The sequence below is a fragment of the Buteo buteo genome, chromosome 3 (assembly GCF_964188355.1).
Source record: "Buteo buteo chromosome 3, bButBut1.hap1.1, whole genome shotgun sequence".
NCBI lineage: Eukaryota > Metazoa > Chordata > Aves > Accipitriformes > Accipitridae > Buteo > Buteo buteo.
Genome location: NC_134173.1, coordinates 9,856,615 through 9,879,632, shown reverse-complemented (window position 1 = coordinate 9,879,632; position 23,018 = coordinate 9,856,615). Strand labels below are relative to the sequence as shown.

The following is a 23,018-nucleotide window of genomic DNA, read 5'->3' as shown; positions in this document are numbered from 1 at the left end:
CCACGGAGACGGTACCGTAAGCGAGGACCTCCGGGCGGGAGGAGACGGGGCGCGGCGGGGAGGATCGGTACACGGCGCGGAGCGGCGCGGCAATTCCCCCGACCCGCCGTTCACCAGCCGCCGCTGGGGGCGCTGGCGCACAGGCGCGTCGCTCCGCCGGGCGCTGTCGGAGGTAAAGCCCGAGCTGGCGTTCGCTGCCGCTGCACCGGGACTGGACGGGAGGTGGCGGGGACCCCCCCCCCCCGCGGCCTGTACCGACGGCGCGGTGTGTGTGTGGGGGGGGGGACGCGCTATAGCGACGTGCGGCCCCGGAGCTCCGCCCGCGGGCCCGCGTCAGGTGCAGACGGGGCTGCCCACCCCCTTCCCGGCGGCCGGTGGGTGTTTGCGCGTCGCTCCTCAGAACCACGCACGCACAGACACCGACAGACAGACAGACAGAGACCCCCCCTGCCCCCGCACCTGAAGGCTCAGGGGTTCCCCCCCCGGGACGGTTCCTCCCCGCCGGTGCTGTGGGAGAAGCCGGTGCCTCTCCGCCTTTCTCTTTCCTCCGGAGAGGCGAAAATCCAGCGCGGGGTTTGCGGGGAGCTGAAGGAGCGCCGGCGACCTGCCGGCGAGGAGGTGAGGGAGGCAGGCCGGGCCGCCCAGCGCGGGGGGGAGGCGGAGAGGGGAGGGGAGCGGAGCCGAGCCGAGCCGGCGGCTCTTCGGCAGCGCTTTGTTAGGAGAAGGGAGAAAGCCGTGGGGGGGGGCCGCAGGGTGGGGTTGCCCCCGCCGACGGCGCCGAGCGCGGTCTCGGCGGGCGCTGGGCTGACAGCGTGACCGTTTGCCGTTCCTCCCGCCGCGGTAGATGTCCCTCAGTCCGCGCCTCAGCCGCAGCCTGCATGCCCGCCCTGGGTGGAGCGGTCTTCTTTGTCGAGCCGGGACCTGCTCTCCTTTCTCGTTCGAGCCGAAGAGGAGCTAGCGAGGAAATAAAAAAACGAGCTCGAGTTAATGTTGGAGAAGTTCGGGTGCGGGAGAGTCTGGTAGGATTCCTGTTTGTGCCTGTGTTTTTTTGATGAATTGCAGACAATCGTTCCAGATAACAGCCTACGTCCATTACCTTCCTTCGCACAAACTGCTTTGGATATCCTCCATAGGTAGCGGGATGACCCGCTTAGAACGTATCTATGCGTGTCTCTATATAATGTAATGTTTTGTAGATTTTTAAAAAATCCATTTGCATGTATACCTATATAAAATTTGCCAGGAGAAATTTAGGCAAAGTACTGTGAATTTTTACTAATAGATTATTTTGTTCATTTGCTGGATGATCCATAATAACTATTAATTTGTATTAAAATGGGGAGGGGCAAACACCCAAAGAGGTTTTTGTGGTTTTTTTTTTTTAATCTGAGTATATGCAACACAATTTCCCTATAGATCTCATTCATATTTGTAACATGCACCTAATCTCCTAGTGATATCAAGTCTCAAGGTAGACAGGGTCAGGCCTGGAACGCTCTGATGGAAGGAAGCTCTGTGAGGAAAACCTAGCTATTTGAGGAAGAAGGACACTGTTTACTGCTGGTTCTGTCATTCAAATGAAACATAAACCTGTTGTTGTGACTAGTTTGGGTCATTGCATTTCCATGCCTTTCTTTCACCCTCAAACACTGGATGAAAAGGACAGAATTATGATTGATTTCCAATGCTGTTAATTACTGACTATGCTTAAAGCTTCATCTGCAATTTAAGTTAGATAAATAAATTGTCTTTTTTTTCAATCCTTAACTATTTCTGGTAGTAATCCTGTTGGCATTGGTAAATGAATCCATTTTCACACCATAAGTGACCACAGTTTACTAGCAAACTATTTTCTTTGGGTTTGCTTAGTGTAACCTTAACATTTGGGTTAAGTTTTCCACCATAACTTTCTCTTTGCATTTTCTTATGCCTAAAAAAACATTTCAGGGACTGAAAATGCTCACACATGACAACCTGAAGTGATTTTATTTTTTTTTAAAATGGGCTTCTTTGCAACTGGTTGGAATTTGGGTGTATGTTTAGGTGTGTGCAAGCAAAACAATACATATGTACATATTTATGAACATATGTGCGCTTCTTCACTGGTGTAGGTTTTTCTTCAAGCTATTCTTCCAGCAGTACACAGCACATCCCTTATAGTCTTTAAAAGAATGGGACACAACATTTCAAAATAAAAATGAGAAATTGAGAGATATTTTTGTTATTTTAAAGTGATAAAGGTTTGTATGAGAGAACAAGTACTTAGGACACTGATTTGTTTTAAGGCAAGTTGTGAATTGAGCCATGCCAGGAGAAGATATTTAGGATAAAGTACTTCCTTACTGCACATGTCTTGGAGCCTGGGCACCTGTAGGAGCGGGAGAAGCCTCCCATCCTTTGTTTCTTAGAACTTAACGGTGCAACTGTCCTCATGTGCCTACATATTCCTGAATCAATCCTGTTTATGGTAGGAGCTACAAACAGTAAACTACTTCAATTTCAGCACAGATTCCTACATGCTAAATTATATCCTGGGCATGTGTCCTGAAAAGATCTTTTAGCCTTGAAATGGAAATTGTTTGGGCTTGTGAGAGTCCTTTCTCATATTCCACAGAGGAGCCAGTGGGCTGCCAGAAGGTGATTGAAATCCGTAAAGAAAAAGAGGTGAATATAAATACATGGTGGTGTTTTGCTGCAACTTCTCAGTATTCTAAGTTCTCTGATATCTCAGAGTGCTTTCTGTTCACCTAATTGAAAATGGGCGTTAATATATTGAAACAAGCAGGCTAAGCATGTAAGAGCTTGAAAAGAATCTTCAAGAACTCTTTTCTTCTGTGTAGTAAGTGCATTAAACTGCTTTCACCAGTTCTTGAGTTTTTTTATGCATCCTAGATCATAATCCTGGCTTTTTCATGGAAAGAACACAAGTCCAGCACAGTGTGTATGTGTGGGAAAAAATAGTTAGGAATGTGTAGGGGGGAAGGGAAGACTAATGTATTATTCTCAGAGTAGGACCTGCATTTCCGATCTTAAATGTACAGTATTTGAGCTTACAACTGGGGATCTCTGATGCTACCACAGTAAAAATAATAGTAATAAATGATAGCGTGGTATGAAAGTGATACTTAAGGGTTTGCTGTGGCTCCATCCATGAAAGATGAGCTTTTATCCTAGTACATAGGTTGTTAATATATGTGAAGTCATATTTGGAAACGTTTAAAATATTTACTGATATCAATTGATCTCTGCCAGTCTGTGTAGCTAAATATTTAGCACCTGGAATCCAGAAGTCCCGGTATCATTGTTTAACTTTTTGAACTTAGTCTCCAAAGTCCTTGAAAATCCATTGTTTTCCTAATTAAAGGGATTTTCTACACACAAACATATCATAGTTTTTGGTCTGAGATTCTCGCACCTTTTCAAAGCTAGAAATAAGATTTACATGCATCAGCAGAAGGCAGAATCAGCCATTTCTGATCACACGGAGCCTCTGATCCTGGTTTTTCATGGGCATAAGCTATTGGACCTTATGACTTGCTGGTGGGACTGCTTTTCATGCTGTTCCTCAGTGAAATTGAGGCTACGACATGTTGAAGCATCAATATTTAGTCCCAAGAATTTCATTTCAGCAGCTATCTAAAGCAGCCTTCTTGTTTGGAATGGTACAATAAGTACGTAAGTAAAATTGATTAGTAGATAGAATCTGTTTCATTATAGGTCTCTCTTATTTTACACGTTTTGAGAGCTGTTTCATGGAGCCAAGTTTTCAGTATCTCTTTGTTAGGATGTCCATTTCCTGACTTTTTGCTTATTTTTTAAATTCATTTTTTATTTAAGGAACTTCTGAAGCGGATGTTCTCTTCTGTCTATTAGACCTAGACATTATAATGATTGGTATGTGATACTTTCAGGTGTGTTTACATACACTTAGTTTGTTCTGTGGGATCGTAGGTGTTTACAATTTCCTGTCACCAACACGTGGGGTGACTAAGTTTTCACAGAGAGTAATAAATAACTTGATATAGTGTGATGGAGGAAATGCTGGATCAGGGAACTGTCGTCTTTATGCTCAACCACCCAGCTCTCTTCCTTCTTCCACCATTTTCTTTCTTGCAAAATAAAAAAGCTGTTCTGCGAGTAGTAGAACTAATAAAGTCTGGTTCCCTATGGATCTTTCCTTTTGTCCCCTAACCCTAAATCCTGTCTGCTGCAAAAACTCCAGCTCTCCCATGTCCTCATGACACCAGCATTTGGTAAGAGACAGCAGAACTGTGACTAGCCAGGAACCACATAGGTGCCAGCTGTCCACTCAGTACATGCCCAAAGATTACCCAGTTGACCAGGGACAGAAAGTACAAACGGAGTGTCTGTTGCCTCTTTTTCAGTAGGGGTACAACTCAGCTACTGGTACTGACTTAACATACTTAAACACAGACTATTACTTATTTCTATTCACTTTGTTTCAGTTTTGCCATTCTAGGCTTTGTTCTACTGCCTCCTCTATTCTTTGACTCCTCTTCTTTGTTTTGCTGGGTTTTGTCATATTTTATGGGCTACTTGAGAAAGCTCCTGTTCTCATGTCAGAATTGGTTTCTCATGTTGATACTAGCTTGTCTGTTAGCTTTCTTTGTAAATATAAGTAGTTACCTTCACTGAAAGAGGTGAGAATAACTGTAAGTATTAAGATGTTTGGAGGAAAGGAATTACAAGGATGGTAAGAAGCGAGTGCTAGTGCAGCCAAGTTATGGAAAAAAATACTGAAAAGAAGAAATCTGATGGTGATATCTAGTGCATCTTCCAGCAATGTTACGAGGGAAGTAGTGGAAACAATGGGCAAAATACTAGAAAATTCATTTGGGGAGAGTCCTAGACTGTTAGGAATATGAACCAGTTATCTTATTATATACGTTCCATCTTTGAGTTTTATGATTAAAACCGGAAGAAACGTGAACTAAGACAACAGTCCTCCCCCTTTTTCTACTTAATTATCCAGAAGTTTCTGCCCAAAATGTAAAAGTAATTGGGGCTACACAGTTGTAGTGGGAGGGAATAGGGAAAAAAGTGTGGAAAGATAAAGATTTTGCAGCACAGTCATGTGTTAATAATTCAAGAAAACACTGCTTTGTTCATTTTTATATGGCTAAGAATTCCCTGGTATCAGCTACCCTTTTCCTATTGACTGTGTAAGTCTAGGCTTGAGAAGAGAGGCAGTCATTAACACGGTGTGAGTATATAGCAGTGGTTGTATGGAGTGAGGCCAAAACTTTTTCTACCCTGGTTCTTCCTTCCTGAGAGTGGCCAGCAGTGCAAGCATAAGGAAGAATGCCACACACGCAGAGTCAGCAGTAGAGGGTGAAGGACCCGCACCTTCAGAGCAGTTAGTTTCTGTAATTAATTCATGTCTTCTTGCAACCCTTGCCTCTTCTCAGTACTGTAATACTGGTCGGGATCCTGCCGCCTATTGGATGTCAGTCAAGGAGGACTGAGCACAGGCGAGAACCAAACAGGCAGGAGTCTTTAAAAAGAGAACTTCTTACTATGATTTCTCATGCAACTTTCAAATATAGTAGAGAGAGGGGAGGAATTAGTTATATGCAGTCAGCAAGGGCAGAAGATGATCTTTGATGTACCAAAGGAAACCTAAACCTGCTGAAGGTGGCTTTAGATTTAAACCTAAAGCTATCAAGGGCTGGATTTCAGAACTTGTTCCACAGTTCAGGGCTTTGAGAACCCTCCTGGTCTAACAAAGTGCAATGAATAGAAAATCAAGTTATTAAAAACAGTTACTAAGTAAATTGAATGCTGAGTATTTTGTAATCAAGGCAAATTGTAACAAAGAAGCTTCTCCTCGTTATGGTATACTTCTGTAACTGTGTAGCCACTGAAGTGGCAATAGAAAACAGCATATAATTATACTATATCTTACCTGAATGTTTCATTATCTACTCTAGAACTACTCACAAACTATTCTAGAAAATGAAGTGTGTTAGAATCAGAAGCTATGCTTAGGAGTTATGTGCTAAGACACAGTTTCCTGATACTGTAACCAGTTCTAATTTGTGTTTGTTTTTTTGCTTTCAACATTGTTTTCATAGGATTTTTGGCTTCTTGGAGAAACAGTAGAAAATGCAAAACGAAATAATAAAGCCTGCTAAATACTTCTCAGAAGTGGAGAAGAGTGTGCTGCTTGCATTAGTTGAAAAATACAAATACGTGCTTGAATGTAAAAAAAGTGATGCAAGAACTATTGCTTTGAAACAACGTACCTGGCAAGCACTAGCTCATGAATATAATTCACAGCCCAGTGTATCGCTGCGAGACTTCAAACAGTTAAAGAAATGCTGGGAAAATATCAAGGCACGGACAAAAAAGATAATGGCACATGAAAGGCGGGAGAAGGTAAAAAGAAGTATTAGTCCACTTATAAATACTCACATCATAGGGAAAGAGAAGATTGCCAGCATAATGCCTGAGCAAATGTACTTTTTGCAGAGCCCACCAGAAGAAGATTCTGAATATCAGCCTGATGCTTCTAGTCAAGGTATAAATGTTACTGTAATGATGCAAGTGGTATTGTTTTGTATGTGATTTTGCCAGTGATTCTCTTTCAGCAGTCTAAATCTCTCCACTTAGCTGTGACTGCTGGTTATAGAAAAGTAATTGTAGAGCTATGATATTATAAGACTCTGTGTATTTCCCTAGGCCCCCAGGAGTTAAACTGAGGTTTTACTCAATTTTTTTTTCATCAGTTCTTGACATATCTTCTACTTTGTGGCAGGCATCACAGTAGTTATCATGCTGGCTTTCCAGAGAACAATCCCAAGGATATTTTGATCCTTTATAAAGTATCATTTTGCTGGGAAGAGGTTCTCTGAGCATTAAAAAGAAAAAAAAAAGCCACCAGCAGCAAATTGATACACAATTGTCTGCTGCAAGAGTTCCCTGTAGGTCTTTCCTCCTTTGTTTTCAAGGACTAAAAAGAGTATGTAGAGCCATATTTCACACTGCAGTCCACATTGGAGAATGGCCTTTCTGAAAAAGTTCAGCACTACATTCTTCTTTGTTTGGCAAGCATGCACAGAAGGAATAATCCAAAACCAGAAGGAAGGGTGGCTACAGTGGTTTCTTGCAAAGTTTATTATGTCAGGATTGCACATAGAAGACTGTCCTTGCTCAAAAGACAACAGTAACTACATTGTTAGATAACATTCTTACAATGTCTCTTTCATAATTGTATTTCCCATAAGTAGTTATCAGGATTTGTAGAGGAATGTATTCTGAGACCCTTACTTGTAGTGGTAACTATTTTATTCCATGAGTAGTTTCTTTTCTTTCAGAAGAATTGCTAGAACCTTCTCAAAGTTAGAATAATATAATTTTTTCCTAAAAATATACACCACTATGTTTATGACATGTACAGTAGCGATAAGGAAGGAATAAATAGTATTCTTCCTAGTATTCCTTCAGTCTCCTGGTATTCATGTTGATACAGCTCTTCACCTGACTCTCAGACCTTTCATAAAAATATTGCAAGTCACATACAGATTTGGCTTAAACAGCTGCATTAATGTTCAGCTTCAGGCTCAGCCACCTAAATTTAGGTGTGCACTTATAAATGTCTGCATTCACTTTAGTATTCTGAGCTCCCGTTATAGCCATGGAGGTCTATCAACAGAGCCCAAAGTGATTCAGTTCAGACCATTACGCCCTTAGTAGTCTGTAACAGAACTGCACTGTGTAGTGGCTCCTGTACTATGGTACAGAAGCACGAGGTTTAGATGCATACACCAATAACTGTACTATCACAAGTTTGTGTTTCTTGAGGGAGAACAAGAGAATACTATAACACTTTTTCCTCTTATGTTTTGCAGAGTCATTTGTTGTCTCAAATAGAGAACTTTGTGATGAAGAGAAAGAGCTGGTACATTTCCCAGTATGTGAAGGTACCTCCCAACCTGAGCCTTCATGTTCTGATGTCAGAATAGCAGCAGATAAGAACTACAGAAGTAAAGCATCTCAGGAAAGTGCTCTGAAAAAGATGCATGAGGAAGAACATCATCAGCAAATGTCAATTTTGCAACTGCAGTTAATCCAAATGAATGAAGTTCATGTGGCAAAAATACAGCAAATAGAAAGAGAGTGTGAGATGGCTGAAGAAGAACACAGGATAAAAATGGAAGTCCTAAATAAAAAGAAAATGTATTGGGAGAGAAAACTGCAGACCATCACAAAAGAATGGCCTGTATCATCCTTTAACAGACCCTTTCCTAATTCACCTTAGAACATAAAGGGTCAGAGAGTCAGTGTGATTGAGCACATTTTTATAAGTAATGCGCACTGGAAAGAGGGTTTTTTAATGTGAATGTACAGTGACAGGATAGGTGCCTGGCTGATAGTGAACACACTTTGACTCTTAATGTTTAGGGAAACAGTGGTAGAGTCCACCAAGAGGAAAACTGTATTGCTCATTTGTAGGTAGTTCTGATTTATTTAACTCTCAGACATGCACAGTGTTCTAAAATGTGAACATATTTTTCCCTCTCAGAATACCCTAACATCCTTTTGAAATTTAAGGTACTCTGGCTATTCTTACATTGGGTGTTCTTAAGAAAATTTAACAGCTTTAAATATCAGGTTATAGTATTTGTTTTGATTTCTGTCTCCTCCTGTCTACCATTTCCCGAATGAAGGCAAGGGTTAGAGTTGCTCTCTGCTATTGAGACAAAAGGTGACTGACAGGTATTGGTTGGATTGTTACGCTGGGGCTTAGGAAAAAAAAAACCCTTGTCTCTGATTAATATAGTTCATAACTTATTCTTCATAGAAGATGTGAAAATGAAGGAAGTAGCAAAAGGACCACTGTAGTAACGGAGCGCTTTGCTTATGAAGAACAGTAATATTTTCCAGCAGGCTGGCTACTTAAGGGAATGGTTGCGGACTGGCCTGCCAGTTATTTGAGCCCTGACCCTTAAGTTGGAAAGAAGGTGACTTCTTCCTCAAAAGCCATTGTGCTTGTCCTTTCTTTTCCAGGCCCATCTTGTACTCAAGTAGAATACCAAAATCGGAGGGTGGCACACTGCTGCCAGCGCTGTGTGCAGTTTACCTGGAGTCATTCTGAGGGGAAGAGCTTTTTAACAATTCATAAAGCTCTTAAAATGTAGTGAGCCAGCCACTCCATTGGCAAAGTCTCCCTCTATCTCCCTATGCAGCACTTGATGGAGTAGCAGCTGGCTTGAGTATTTCAACCTCTCCCTAGCTAGAAGAAAAGACTAAGACTTGCCCTCTTTTCCTACATGTAGGGTGGGAAGTAGTTCAAGGGAATCATTCCTGTCCTGGACCACTGTTCTGTTTTGTTCTGTCCTGTGTGTTACGGTGGTGTGTTTTTTGCCTTTGCTGTCAGTGAGGGGTGATGGACATGATTTGTATGAAAGTGTTCACATGAAGGTCCCCACAGAGTTTGGGGGTCCAGAATAGTAGATGGTAGGAAAGCACAAATAAAGATAATCCTTCCCCAGGCAATCATTTATTCTAGTGGGGCAAGGGTTAAGAAAACATGAAATACAAAACTCTGCAAAGATTTGTAAGAACTTCTGATGTGTGAAAAGGTGTTTTACAGGAAGGTATACAACCGTTATATGAAGCAGTGAGAAAAATTAACAAAAACATAAATTTTCATTGAAAAACCTGAGTATCCCATTATTCAATAAAGTATTTTCAGAGCATGATTCATGAGGGCAAGTCCATACAGTGAGCAACGTATTCAAATTAGAGTACGTTATGAAACATACATTCCCAGTTACACTCCCATCTCTTCCCTGGATGTTCTTTCTGGTGGAGTGAGTTTCTTTTGGTTTTGTTTTGCAGGAGGTGGCGGGGTGTGTGTGTGTGTGTGTTTCTTTTTCTTGAACTGCTTTTCCTGCTGGTGATTCATCTTTGCAAGCACTGCCATTATCAACCGCAGTACTCGCTGTGGTTAACGCTGTGGTACATGTGTTGCTCCCCATGGTCACAACAGCAATCGCAATGGGAGCGATTTATTACAACTTATTTTATATGACAGAGAAAAAAAAATTTGCAGAGCTGCTGCAAGATCAAAAAAAAATAGGCCATGCATGAAATCTGGAGAGAGATCTTTTTGACAGCAAACTCAGTTTTCTTGTAAATTGCATGTATGAAGGAAGCATAGGACTTCCAAAGAAGAGTATCACTATGGACAGTTTTTTCTGCTGAATGGAAACACTATTGGAAGGTATAATAACAGTAGAGGCAAAAGAAAGACGTAAACAGGAGTGAGGATCTTTTTGTTCTGAGGTTGCATTCTGTGGTCTGGAAGATGAGTAAGTTATCTGAGTGGTTATGAAAATTGTTCAGGCACCATCCAGAAAAAAAGAATAGTAAAGACATTTGTCTTAACCAATAATGAGATTCCTTCCACACTGCTTCTAAGTGAAAGTAATTTGAAACTATGGCATCGAAACCATGTATGTTAAGGTATCCAAAGGTGATGAATGGAAGCAATTTCAGCACTGTGAAGAGAGCAAGAACAGAGAGACAATCCAGATCTAGATAGCCCTGTGAGAAGGTATGAAATAGTTGAGGGAGAATCTCATGAAATGTGAGACCAGGGTAGTTTTGACTCCTGACAGTTATACCATTGCTCATGAAAGATTGTTTTATTTTTATATTAAAAAATCATTTAAAATGTTCATGTTTTCAGACTGTACTAGGTGGGCAATGCCTTACATTTTGGTATATATTCTTATTCTGAGACCAAAAGTTACAGTTCTTAGGCTGAACAATAGACCCTTTTAATTAAGCTTCTATTTAAAAGAAAGAAGATCACAGGAGAAAAATTAGAAATAGCCAAGATGAAGACACGAAAGAAAGAATGATCAGTACATGCGTAGAGGAAGAATGGGAATGTCACACAACACAAATGATACAAGATGCTTTTGTGGTACAGGTAATAGACGGCTTACTGGTGACATGGGCTTTTGCTTTCCCACCTGTGGTAACTGTTGGTTGCTGTAAGATTGGGTGATAGACACAGAAAAATGTACAAGATCAACAAGATGAAGTAATGTGTCTCCTTGCCAGGCTTTGGCTTCTTCGTCTAAAGGCTTTATAAGGTGATTGGTGTGGTAGAGTTTAAATGACTTGAGAAATGTGGATTTTACCTTTTTTTTTTTTTTTTTTTTTTTTGCAATTACTTCCTCTGGTATTAGGGTTTATCTTTTTTGTTCGACTTTTCTTATATGTATATAGCCATCTCAGACAACACATCCATTTGTTCCTCTCCCTTTTTTCTAGCTTACATCATTCAAATACTTTCACATAATTGTGTTTTCCTGTTAATCATTTGGCCAAGCTATATAGGCATTTTCCCAGGGTTTTTCCATAGATAAAATACAGCAGTATTTTAAGAAGAACATGCCTGTTGTTCTTCTCTGGATTTGTTATACAAGTTGTTGGCAAGAATGAACTTAAAAGATACACCGGGCAAAATGATCCCAGCTTAACTCTGTAAGAAAAAATATATACCAGAAATGTAGCAGCCATTGTTCTCAGCCTCTATGTTCTTACTAAGAGAAACTATGACCTTCTAGGCAGGGTGTGGTGAATGATGACATTGAAATGGTAAACTGCTACACCTTTATAGATTGTTACTTTGGGGGTAGGGGAATTACATGTAAATCTTAAAGTAACATTTAATTGTATTTTTTTCCAGGCAAGTAAAGTCCCTCACAAGTAGCCCTGTGATTTCATATTTTGAGCTAGCTTGTTCAAAGCTGTTTTTATAAGACCGATGCATCTTAGTTGTTTTCATAAGATAATTGCCTGTCTTTTCACATTATTTTCTGTTTCTTCTTAACGCAGCTGACTGTAAACTCACACATCACCACTCTTCCTGAATTTTGTCTCTAGTTAGATATTCAAAAACCTTTCTGTGCAAATTAAGTCCTAATGTGTACTAAAATTAATACATTTAGGCTAATAAAATAAACCAAGTAACAAAGTGATAGGATAATATGCAGTGACTGTTAATATAGTTTAAAAACATTACAGAGGATGGCTCTGTACATTTGATAAAAAGAAAGAAGACAATTTGTTACCATCTATAAGAATAGGATAATATATTTTTACAGTGAAAGCAAGCAGTAATCTCTACTTCTGGTATCACAGATTAACTTCTGTGTTGCTAACTTACAAGGGACTTTGCTTCTTAGAGACCTTTCAATATTTTTAATTTTTTTTTTTGTTGCTGTTCATGGAATTACATAAAACAGCTTGATTCTCTTATATGTAAAAAAGGTGCACATAGAAATGTGGACAGATTTCTGGGCCTAAAACAAGAGCAATAAAATAGAAAATTACTAGCTGTGGCTCTGAACATTTTACTGTTCTGGTGGTGAAGGGATTAGGCATTCCACAACATCATTAGTCATGTTAATAACATTGAACAAATTAAAAACTTGCAAAAGCAAAAAAAAAAAAGGCTGGTATGGTTTTCAGAGTGAGTCAAAAGTGAAGACAGCACTTAGCTGTCCCAAGAGGTAATACTGTCATGTATGTCGAACAATTCTTCCACGTGGTCTTCACCTTCCCTGACTACTCTTTCCTTTGAGACTCTAGACACCTCTATCATACTATTCACAGCTCCAAGTGCCTGACAATAAGAAAAGTAAATGCATCAAGTAGGAATCCCACCAGAGTTATTAGACCTCACTCTTTACTAAACTGAAGTTGGACAATTTTCTGAGACTGCGTTATCCAGACATGCATGCTAATGCGCTGCAGAAAGGCATGTGAAATTTGTCCAGCACATAGTCTGCCAAATGGCATAGGCTATACAGCAAGGAAAAGGAAAAGGTTGTCCACTGCATGGCTGTGGGTTATAAAACTGTTATATTCATGAGGGCATGGGGATGCATCTCATTGGATGGTCAATCTCTTTAACAGTAAGAATCAAGAATTATTTTCAACAAATCTTCTAATTCATCCTAGTCTAGATTTCCCAATCTGTCAAAACAGCCACAGGACAAAAACAGAAGGAAAAAGAAAAGAGAATTAAGCAGTCAAAATACCTAGAAACAATCTGTTGCCTTCCTGATGTAAAGGTGGCTAGATAAAAAGCTACACCACATGTATATATTTAAGGAAATAACTCTCTAATGTAACAGAAATAAAGCAAGATAGATTTTTAGATCATCCTTATTTAATTTGGGGGGGGGGGGGTGTTAAATGTTGATTGAGATTGTTTTCCTTTTGTTATTCAGTCCAGCTGCAGAACGGTTGTGTGCTTCAGTTTCTGACCAAATGTTAGAGCACCTCATTAATCAAATTTGTTTGGCAAGAGAGTAGAAGTAGGTTTGTATTCAGCACAACTTGAGATTGATTGTATTCCACAAGTCTGCAGATATTTCTTCTCATATATAAAAGGCTGTTCTTGGACAGTGCTGAATCTGAAACTGGCATTATACAACAATTTTGTAGTCATTTATTATTTATATGGCACTAATGAGGTGACATATAAGCTGCTCAAGCTCTGTCCATTATTTGGTCACGTATGTGTCCCTTCCCTTTTCTTAGAATTACACCTTGAAATTATGTACTAAGCCACAAAAGCACAAGCTGAACCGCCCATATAAATTCCTGTCACACATTCTGTATCACAGTATAATGTGGGGGAAAAACCTCCTGCTTCTTTTTAATTGTGGAGTTTTGAAATGTTGACCTGTTACTCTCACCGAAGCTTTGCTAAAAATTAGTTTGTTTTATCAGACACCTATGTGTTCCCACAGACCCATCAACCCAATGAGCCATGTGGCTTTATAACTTTTGAATACTGAGCCTGCGGACTGTATGAAGTCTGAATTGACACACACATGGTAAATTCTATTTATCTGAAAAAGATCTTGCAAATGCTCTCACATGCTGAGACTCTGAAAAGTACAAATTAGGGAGGTGATTGGATGGATTTGGTATTCAAACCAGGGCAGAAATTTTGGCAGGCTGGGAGTTATCAGTGCTGACCTAACAGAGAGGTTCAACCTCTGCTTGAGGAACAGTAATGTCCAATCCAAATATTGCCTTACCTCCAACTTTCTGTCTAAAGTGAGGTCTAAAATGAGAAGTCCTTGCCAAATAAAGCAATGTTAGTTTCCAAAATGCACTTGTTTTGCTTTCAATTACTGGCTTGCGTGAGGGCTCTGAGGCTAGACTGGGCTTCATGTTGCACTCCATTGGCAGCTGATAGCATTTGAAGAAGACTTCCCATGCTGATTTTGTCCTGTTCTTCTTGAATGCAATACTACTTGAATGCAATAGCCATGTGGTGGTGCCAGTTGGACCATGGCAAGGGGCTCACGTTCTCAAGTTGTCTGGCACTGACTCCCTGCATCTTTTCCGATTACTGAATCAGTGGTGGTGGATCAATTTGTATACAAAATTAGGGGTTTTGGCCAGCAAGAACAACCATCATTGCTACCTGTGTCACTGAGGTTCCTTGTCACGCTGATAAAATGGCAAATTTAGAGGTATAATCAATGAACAATCGCAATGGCACTTTGTCTCAGCCAATTACAACACTGTCTTCTGGGGTAAATCTTGCTTTTACTCCTCTTGTAGAGTGATGAATTAATTGCTTGCTTCCAGTTTATACTTCCACAGTCCTGCTGAAGCCAATACATTTCTCTACGTGTTGCTGTGAGCTTGATAGATAAGTGTAGATCTCTGCTCTCATTCTGGTCCAAATGCCACAGCTACCAACACTGCTTCTGTAAATCCAGCATGGGTGTGCTGTCAGGGAGCCAGGCTGGGAAAATCAGGCAGGAGAAAAGACGGGCTTAAACTTAAGCTCTTCTCTTACATGCAGCATGGACATAAGTGGCTCAAGCCCTGCAGTGCAGCAAACTCAAGCCCACGTCCTGTCACAACTTAAAACACAAGTATGGACATAGTAACAGCAGTGGGTTACTTTGGTGACCTGTAAAAATGGCCTTGGGTGGTAAGCAATTGATTTTTTAAATTGTTATATATTAAAATCTTTCAAAATTATGGGACAGGTTAAAATTATGCCCTATCAGTGTTCAACTACCAAGAGCAATAAATTAGCACAGATTCAATTTTCTGTTAGAATTTGGTTAACTGGTATGGTTAATTTATCACACAGGCGTGCTCTCACCTTTCTTCCTTGTAAAATCTTTGCTACTTCCATCAAATTAGTTCACATTCTTATTTAAAAAAATAAAGGGAACTGTTAATCCACCCCCAGTTGGATATATACATAAATTCAACCAAATGAACAATGTATCAAATCTTTTTCTAATATTTTGTAATTTCAGCTATGGGTGGGCTTTTGTGTTTATTTATACTTTCCACCTTTTTTTTTTTCTGAGGACTCTAAGGTTAAATAATGAGAGCTCTGATCTTCAGCTTCTCGAGATGCAGATGTCCTGACATTTTAGATCGGTACCAAAAAAAAAGTTCTGGTAATTGGTAATTGCAAATACAGAGATATTCTGGTCTGTTCTACTTCCCAGATAATTAGAAGGCATAGCCCTAATCATACCTTTCTTTTTGCAGTTGTGTTTCTGAACTTCCAGTCACAAGATGTACAAGCTGTTTCACCACCAACTAGCATCCAGCAGCACTAGTGTAGTTACAGGGCCTGTTTTCCAGAGGTGCTGACCCGCTGCCTTCAGCAGGGGTCACGGCAAGTCAGGACTTCTGGGCAAAATGGGGTCTAGAAACCATGGATGGGATTTTCAACAGAGCATGTTGGTTACACTTTCAGATCCCACCAATTTCCAGGGAGCACTGGAGCCCCACTTCCCCTGGGCATCTTCTGGAATTTCCAACCTATGAGACTACAAGGGAAAAAAAATACAGTTGTTGCTTATCAAAAACAATCACATAATGGTTTTCTTTAACAATTTTTCTTCCTGTGATTTTTAAGTGACTCGTATTGCTAAGTGAGTAAGAACCTCTCTTTTCCAAAAATTCATGCAGTTTAACAGAAATATTTTTACAATACCTAAGAAGCAAAAACACTTTAAGAGATTTCTTTCCAAATGTGTTATTGCCATCTCTGCTGGTACTATCATCTTGTGATGGTACATCATGTTGGCCATGTTTTGAGAAGTTTTATTGGCCAGGTTTTTAGAAGTCTTATCTTTCCAATGGGAAAAAGTAACTTTCACTGTACTTTGGCAATAACCCAGGGTATTATTCAAGGTTGTTCCATGAGGTTTTCTCTCCACCATCACTTTTCCTTATCCTGCAGAATCTTTCCCTATTTTGCATGTATATTCCACCAGCACTGGAATTGCGCCTGAATTCCTGTGGTCAAGGAGACTGCAAGGATCCTCTGAAAACCTTTGAAAGTGGTAATCTTTCCATGTGTGTTCAGGGGGCTCAGGATCACTGCAGTCTAAATGCAGAAGCACTGAAAATTGGACCTCTAAAATATTGCTGGCACAAGAGCTTGAGAATCTCAAGGAGAAACTAGAATCTAGACACCCCTCCGTCATTTTTGTATAAGTGGTCAAATAATCAGGAAACCACTTTTTCCTTACATTGTATTGTATTTATTATGTGACATTAGGTTCTGTTGTATTTTAACAATATATAAAATTACATTGTGCTGTGTTCGTGCTTATAGTCAGTGCACATCTAAAATGGAACTAGCACTTAAGTACTGGGCTATTTGTCATAAGATACTTGAAAATGTATACACTCCTCCTGATACTAAATATTTTAATGGAGTATTAGATGGTATCTCTTGTGGTCTTTGCCTTTTATTAGCAACAGTTTCTGGGTTTTGCTTTTTAAATTGCACTAAAAACTATACATTATTTAAGATCTCCTTTTTAGCCAAATGGTAGCCACTAGGCTAATCTGATTTTCCTAGCATGGTGTCAGCCTCAGTCATCTCACCTGTTGTGAAGTGTTGGTTTAGTATTTTAGTGCCTCAAATACCAAAGCTGGTTCTGCCCTGCACGGAAGTAGTTTCTGGAATTGCACCTTCAAACAAACTTTTTTGGTTACTGTTGGTTTTAATTGATAAATAATGCCCACGTTATAGTTTGAAACTCTAAGTAGCTCACAGTATGTCCGAGTCCTTAGAAATGTGAGGAATGGGGTTTTCATTATTTTTATTGTCTAGCTAATTTTCATAGCAAATTCTTTGTTTTTCCTACAGAAACAGTGAGTAAAAGGAGACAAAAGTAGGGCCCTAAAATGTATACTTTCTAATGGTTGGGAATGTATGAAATGCAACAACACGTATCGTTGGAGGAAGAGATTCAATAATTGTCAGTGAGGGGAATCTACTGTATGTCTGAAACTCACAGCGTACGTAATAAGGATGACTAACTGTACATTTTAGTGCCTTGTTTCTTGTAAAATGTTTAATCATAAATTACTAAACATAAATAATTAAGAATTTCTGAGAAAATGTATCTAAATATTGTTAATAGAAACTGTATATTCACAGAAAAGTCAATAAATCATCAACTATTGTTACACGTTAATTAGACGAGATTTTTAGTCTCCATTCTTTCAGAGTTGTTTTCAAATTATGTCATTTAATTTACACACAACTGTGCTATTTCTGTCTTTTAGACTAAACTCCACTCAACTGCATGGAACAGAGAAACTTTCTTGGTTGCACTGTCAAATTTTGTGGGAGAAAGTGCTATTCGTGAGGCCTGTTGTACATATTCTCCAGAGAACTTTGTATTTTGTTTGATTAAATGCTGATATAGTCATAGGTTCCTCTGAAATGTTCATCCTGTAGGTCTATGGAGCAGATCAGGTTTGAACCTAAGTTAAGCACCAGCAGTTTGCTTCTGGGCAGCCTGTGTCAGGCACTAATGGGCAAGAAAAATAATTGGGTTCCTATTCAGAGCATCTTAACGATGTCGGTTCAAAGCCTACATAGAAATCCAGGAAACTAAACCATGCTGTGACATATTCAAGAAAGTGAAAGTCCGTTCCATTCACAAGCAGCAGGATGAACAGTGGGATGTGAAAACCCACAAGGCTGGGTGTTTAGAAGCAAGCAGACGAGAGGCAGAGCAATGAGTGGGTAAGGACAACCCGACCTTTCTCCCTGCTTCTCTAGGATTTTCTGTGCAGACCAAATGTACTGAAAGCCATGTTGGCAGGACAATTTCTCAGTCTATACCACATGTAGAACTTTGTGGTGAGTATTATGATGTCTAGAGGAACTGGGACAAGACCTTAGAGGCAGTTGGATTCACGTACATAAGACCATGCAAAAGCTGTTCTGGATCAGGCCACAGCTCCATCTAATCCAGCATCCTGCCTACAAAAGAGGCTAATAGCATCTGCCCAGCAAAAAGTAAAAATAAAAGCAAGCATACAGTACTTTCATAGTATGCATTGCTCCATGAGGCAGATACTCCATGAGACCGTAGTGGAATCTTCGCATATAATGACCTTCAGTGGATTTTTCTTGTATAAATTTGTCCAAGATCTTTCTGAACCTATGTAAGCTACCAATAACCATGTGTTCCACAGCTGAAGTATATATAGGGTGAAGAAATACCTTCTTTTATTTGCTCTGAAGCCAATTCCTGCTATTTTAGCTTGCTGCCCTGTCTCTCCATGTAGAACCTTGAGTTAGAAACTCACAAGTCTTAAGATTGGTTCGAATCAGATAAGGGTTGGAAGAGCTCATTCAATCAGTTTCTCTTACATCAACACAAGGTTGTTTTTTAATTGATAAAGAAAAATATCAGCAAATCTCTCCCACTGCATTTGATCAGAAGGCAATAAATACTTACATGAAATCTGAAAGAAAAAAGAAAGGGTAGCGTAATTACATATAAAAGTAAGGACAGTACTTCACTTTTATACTTTTCAAGCAGCCACTCTTCATTTAAAAAAAAGGTTGTTCCTTTTCTTAGCTAACTCATTTTCAATAGGAAAGAATAGTTCCACTGAGTTAAAAAAGCCTTTGTGCTAGATAATTGCTTTTGGCCAGCAGGATGCTCCTCATATCATTTCATCTTCCTGAAGACTTCCAGAATGTGACCAAAGGACAGTGGAAGACAAGTTTGTGCACCTGAAAGTTTCTGTCTACAACCTTTATCTTACTACTGTTAATTCCTGAACAGAAGTAGCCAGGTTTGTGGCTGATTACACCATAAAACTCAGCAGCTTTTCCTTGTAATTGAATCTGCAAGATTCAGCACATATTATGCCATAATCTGGATTTTTTTCGCAGCTAATTTGAGTGGTCCTGGGAAAAGGTAAAGCCATGAATTGAAGGATCTCATATGACAAATTATTACAAACCTGACTAGCTCCCCATAGTGGCAGGCACTACCATGCTACCATGTCCCTTAAGTTTCTAAACCAGCTGCGTTGGGACAGTGTCCACACTTTATGCTCTTGGGGGTGAAGTGAAAAACACAAGCACAGTCTGCCTCAAAGGGGAAATAATTATACCTGTTGGCAGTAGGAGCATTATTTATCAAACAGCAGGAAATGAAAATATGTAGTAATAAATACAGACAAGTAGCTAATGAAGTTCAATAGTGATAAATAAAGCTAAACACAGTAGGAAAAGAAGTCTTGACCAGCAGACCTAAACACAAGAAAAGAGTTTTTGAGATGTACAGGACAGGGAAAAAATCCACTTAAAAAATAAAGTGTATAGTCCTGTTACTGTACGCCAATGGTAAACTGTTATTGATACAGAAAAGGCAAATGTTAAAATGAATAGTCTTTTCTGTATTTAGAAAGAAGCAAGATATTGTTTTATGGGTGATGGTTGATCTGTCATTGGAGGATGACAAAGAACCTCACAGTCCTTTCTACAGAAAGAGAACGTCAGATTTCTGCTAGAGGGAAAGACCAGGTTTGGGAGGTTGGGTTTTTTCATTGAGATGTGCAGGAAACTTGTACCTAGAGTGCCAATAATGATGGCTGACCATTACTGCTCAACTGATACTCAGAGGACTGGGAAAATTCAGAAACCTGGAGGAGCACTGATCATTACTAGTGGAGGAAGGAGTCATGTAGGGAAATCTGAATGTAACTAGTATCTCTTCTACAGAAAAAAAACCCAAACAACAAATCCTTATCAAATAAATCTGGTTTTGTTCTTAGACAAAGTCAGAATTGTGATAAAAGAGGTAATTACACTGATAAAAAGCAGATGGACATTGATAAACTCTTTGCTTCAGTCTAACACGATTTATGAAAAAGAAATGGCCCAAATTAAATGGCCTAAAAACTGCTTAACTGACAGGCATAAAACCACTTGAAAAGCAGTTGTTGGTCAGAGCTTTCTCTAGAGATGTTCCACAGGCACCAGTAGCAGGAATAATCTTGAAGGAAATGTGCAAGTCGTCACTCTCATTTACAGTTAGCACCAAGCTTGCCAAAAGACTAGAGATAGGGCATGGCAGGGACATGATACAGCCTGGCTTATTCTGTGAGATAGGCCAGTTCACAAAAGCACCTCAATGCAAGCGCAAAACTCGGTATTTGGAATTGACACGCAGAGGCCTAAAGGGAAAAGCAGAGACCCCAAGCGAGCGGCATTTCTGGATCATCGGGGCAGGCACCTGACGTGGGCCCACAAAGAGGATTAAAGGGAAATACAAAGGAGGGATGGTGGTAAGAGGTAGAAGTGATTCCTCCCCAGGTAGCCCCAGGGAATCCAACAACAAAACATTGTTGGACCTCACGCCTATGCTTTATGCTGATGTTAAAACTGAATTGGGGAGAGTGCTGATGTGAGGCATAAAGCGGTGGGTAAGAGAGAATTTCTTATACCAGCCATCTTAATGGCAGCAGTCTTTTTGGTTTATAAATAAGAATTCGGTAAAGTAGCATGATCTGAGCGCGTAAGAAATCCCCTCAGGAATAAAAAAAGATTGCTGAAGGGCTTTTTAATCGAGGAAAAAAGCACTCTAGCAGAGTAAGCCTGAGACTTAGAAGTACAAACAGCGATAGGCAGTCAGCCGCCGGGAGAAAAACCACCGCAGGTAACTAGGGCTGCTTCCCGCTTCGGTGCCATCCCACCGGGAGCAGGTGGCTTTCGAGGGGCTGCGGTAATTCACTTATGGACTTGATTCAGGGACAGAAGGCGAAACGCCGGGCCCGGGGGAAAGGCGCAGGACCACAAGCCATCCCCGCCTTCCCGCTCCGGGCCCTGCCCGCTCCCTCCAGCGGGCGGCAGCCGCGGGCCGCGGCCGCCGGGGGCAGCCCGGCCTACGGGGCGGTTCTCGGGCCGCAGCCGCTTTCGCAGGGGGGGGAAGGCGGCACCTCTCCGAGGAGCGAGAGGGTTCGTTCCCCGGGACCGCCGCTCTCCCGGGAAGCGCCGGGCGGCTGCAGCTTCCGAGCGGGAAACCGGCTCCTTGCGGCCGCCTCTCAGATCCGCCGCCGGCAGCTGGGGAAGCCCCCCCCCCCCCCCCGGGACTACTCCCGGCAGCGCTCACCGAGCTCGCCCCGGAGGGTGGCTTCAAAGCCGGGGCGGGATAGTGGGGAGAGGTCGGCGGTTTCCCCCCCCCTCGCCCCGGCCCCGAGACTCACCTCCCCCGCAGGGGCTGGGGGCCGGCGCCGGAGGTGTGAGGAAAATGGCCGCCGCCCGTGACTTTCCGTGGCGGTCTGAGGCCCAGGTGAATGCTGGCCTGGTGTGACGGACGGTGCTGTTTTAAAATTATTTTCCTCACCGGTGTTGGAAGCCAAGCCAACGTTTTTATTTCGTTTCGGCCCAAGCCAGCGAGGGACTGGTTTATACTGAAAAAAAATCAATCGCTTTCCTAGAGAAACCAGCATTACCTACGGCCTATATACAGCCCATTGTACTTTGCTTAAAAGCTGAATGAGAGTGAGCAAGGCTTTCCAAAACCCTTGGGTGCTCCCTGCCCCCCACTCTAAATTCTAGACTTCTGTGGGTTTAACACAATGCCAGAACAAGGGAAGCACACTGCAGGTGAAATCCTCACATTTTTTCATCCTGTGGAAGTTTTCCCATTGATTCTGGGCTCCAGGAAATCCTCGATAAGGGTCAGGGCAGGATCCGATCCTGCAGGAGATTTTGGCAGCCTCCTCTTTGTTTCCTCCACCAGAAAGAGAAATTCCCCAAATCTCCATCTTAGTCTGGCGTGTTCATTGCGTTGCCCGGTCAGGGAAATTCTTGAAAGTCTTCAAAGTATTTGTTTTCTCTGGTTACGTCTACACTAGCAAAAAGGGTTGTATTTCAGTGATAGCAGTTGCTGTCTTATAAAAAGTTAGGTAGACAAGGCAAGCTGTGAACATATGCTATACCTAAGTGGGGTTTTTAAAAACCCTGGTTCTCTCATACAGGTTTTTCCTCATCAAACCAGCATATATGAGAAATGCCAGGTACTAACTATTATGTTTTAAAATCACACCATTTTGCCAATCCACGCAAAGCCTCAGGGAAATTCTCCCAGATTTTGTTTATCCACACAGTGCATAAATCTTTTAACCACTCCATTTGCCTGAGGCCACATGGGGGTTACACACTGCACATAAGCACGGGGAACATGCCGTAGCCTTAGGCAATCCGAATTGTTGAAAAAATTGTATGTAAACAGTTATAAACAAGTTTTCAAGATCTCTATTAAATAAGCAATAAACTAATCCTTGTCATAGACAGATAGGCACCCATGTCTCAGCTGTTTAAGAGCAAATTGCGTAAGACATACTGCCTGAAATACCTCAGTCTAAAAGCACCATCATTGTGTTCATGTGAAAATGAAAACAAAGACAACCAAAGACTAGGGAGGCTGATCAGCACAGATAACACTAAAGTACACACAAAATAACTGAAGTTCCCGGTTCTTGGTAGCATTCACATTTGTTTCTGATTTTCAGAGAAAGCATACCTGTACCATGTCATATCGTTTCTGCCAGTTCAGCTTCTAGGTGCTCTTGCTACAAATCTCCTAAATGGCACCAGTTTAAATCACTGTTTGGAGACCCAGGAAATTAAGTTATAGCCCGAGAGC

At 41.0% G+C, this 23,018-nt stretch overlaps 2 protein-coding genes across 6 annotated transcripts in view; one reads left to right on the top strand and one right to left on the bottom strand.

Moving 5' to 3' along the window:
* The window catches only part of LOC142028874 (uncharacterized), a 28,124-nt gene extending 27,596 nt beyond the window's left edge, over positions 1–528 (bottom strand). The window contains exon 1 of one of the 2 annotated variants that reach the window (XM_075022804.1): positions 460–528. The gene's annotated coding sequence lies outside the window, so the exon portion shown is untranslated. Of the gene's footprint in view, positions 1–15; positions 136–459 lie in introns of those variants that run through there. The other variant, XM_075022803.1, reaches the window with a different exon arrangement.
* On the top strand, positions 40–17,523 carry MSANTD3 (Myb/SANT DNA binding domain containing 3). 4 transcript variants are annotated; one of them, XM_075022807.1, is made up of 4 exons: positions 44–172; positions 845–1,019; positions 6,096–6,541; positions 7,872–17,523. In XM_075022807.1, exons 3-4 carry the CDS (start codon positions 6,127–6,129, stop codon positions 8,279–8,281), a joined length of 825 nt encoding a protein of 274 aa, XP_074878908.1. In that variant the 5' UTR covers positions 44–172; positions 845–1,019; positions 6,096–6,126; the 3' UTR covers positions 8,282–17,523. The 4 variants fall into 4 exon arrangements, with proteins under 4 accessions (XP_074878911.1, XP_074878908.1, XP_074878910.1 ...); XM_075022808.1 differs by lacking the exon at positions 44–172 and adding an exon at positions 589–618; XM_075022810.1 differs by lacking the exon at positions 845–1,019 and having other exon boundaries at positions 40–172.
* The last annotated feature ends 5,495 nt before the right edge of the window (positions 17,524–23,018 follow it).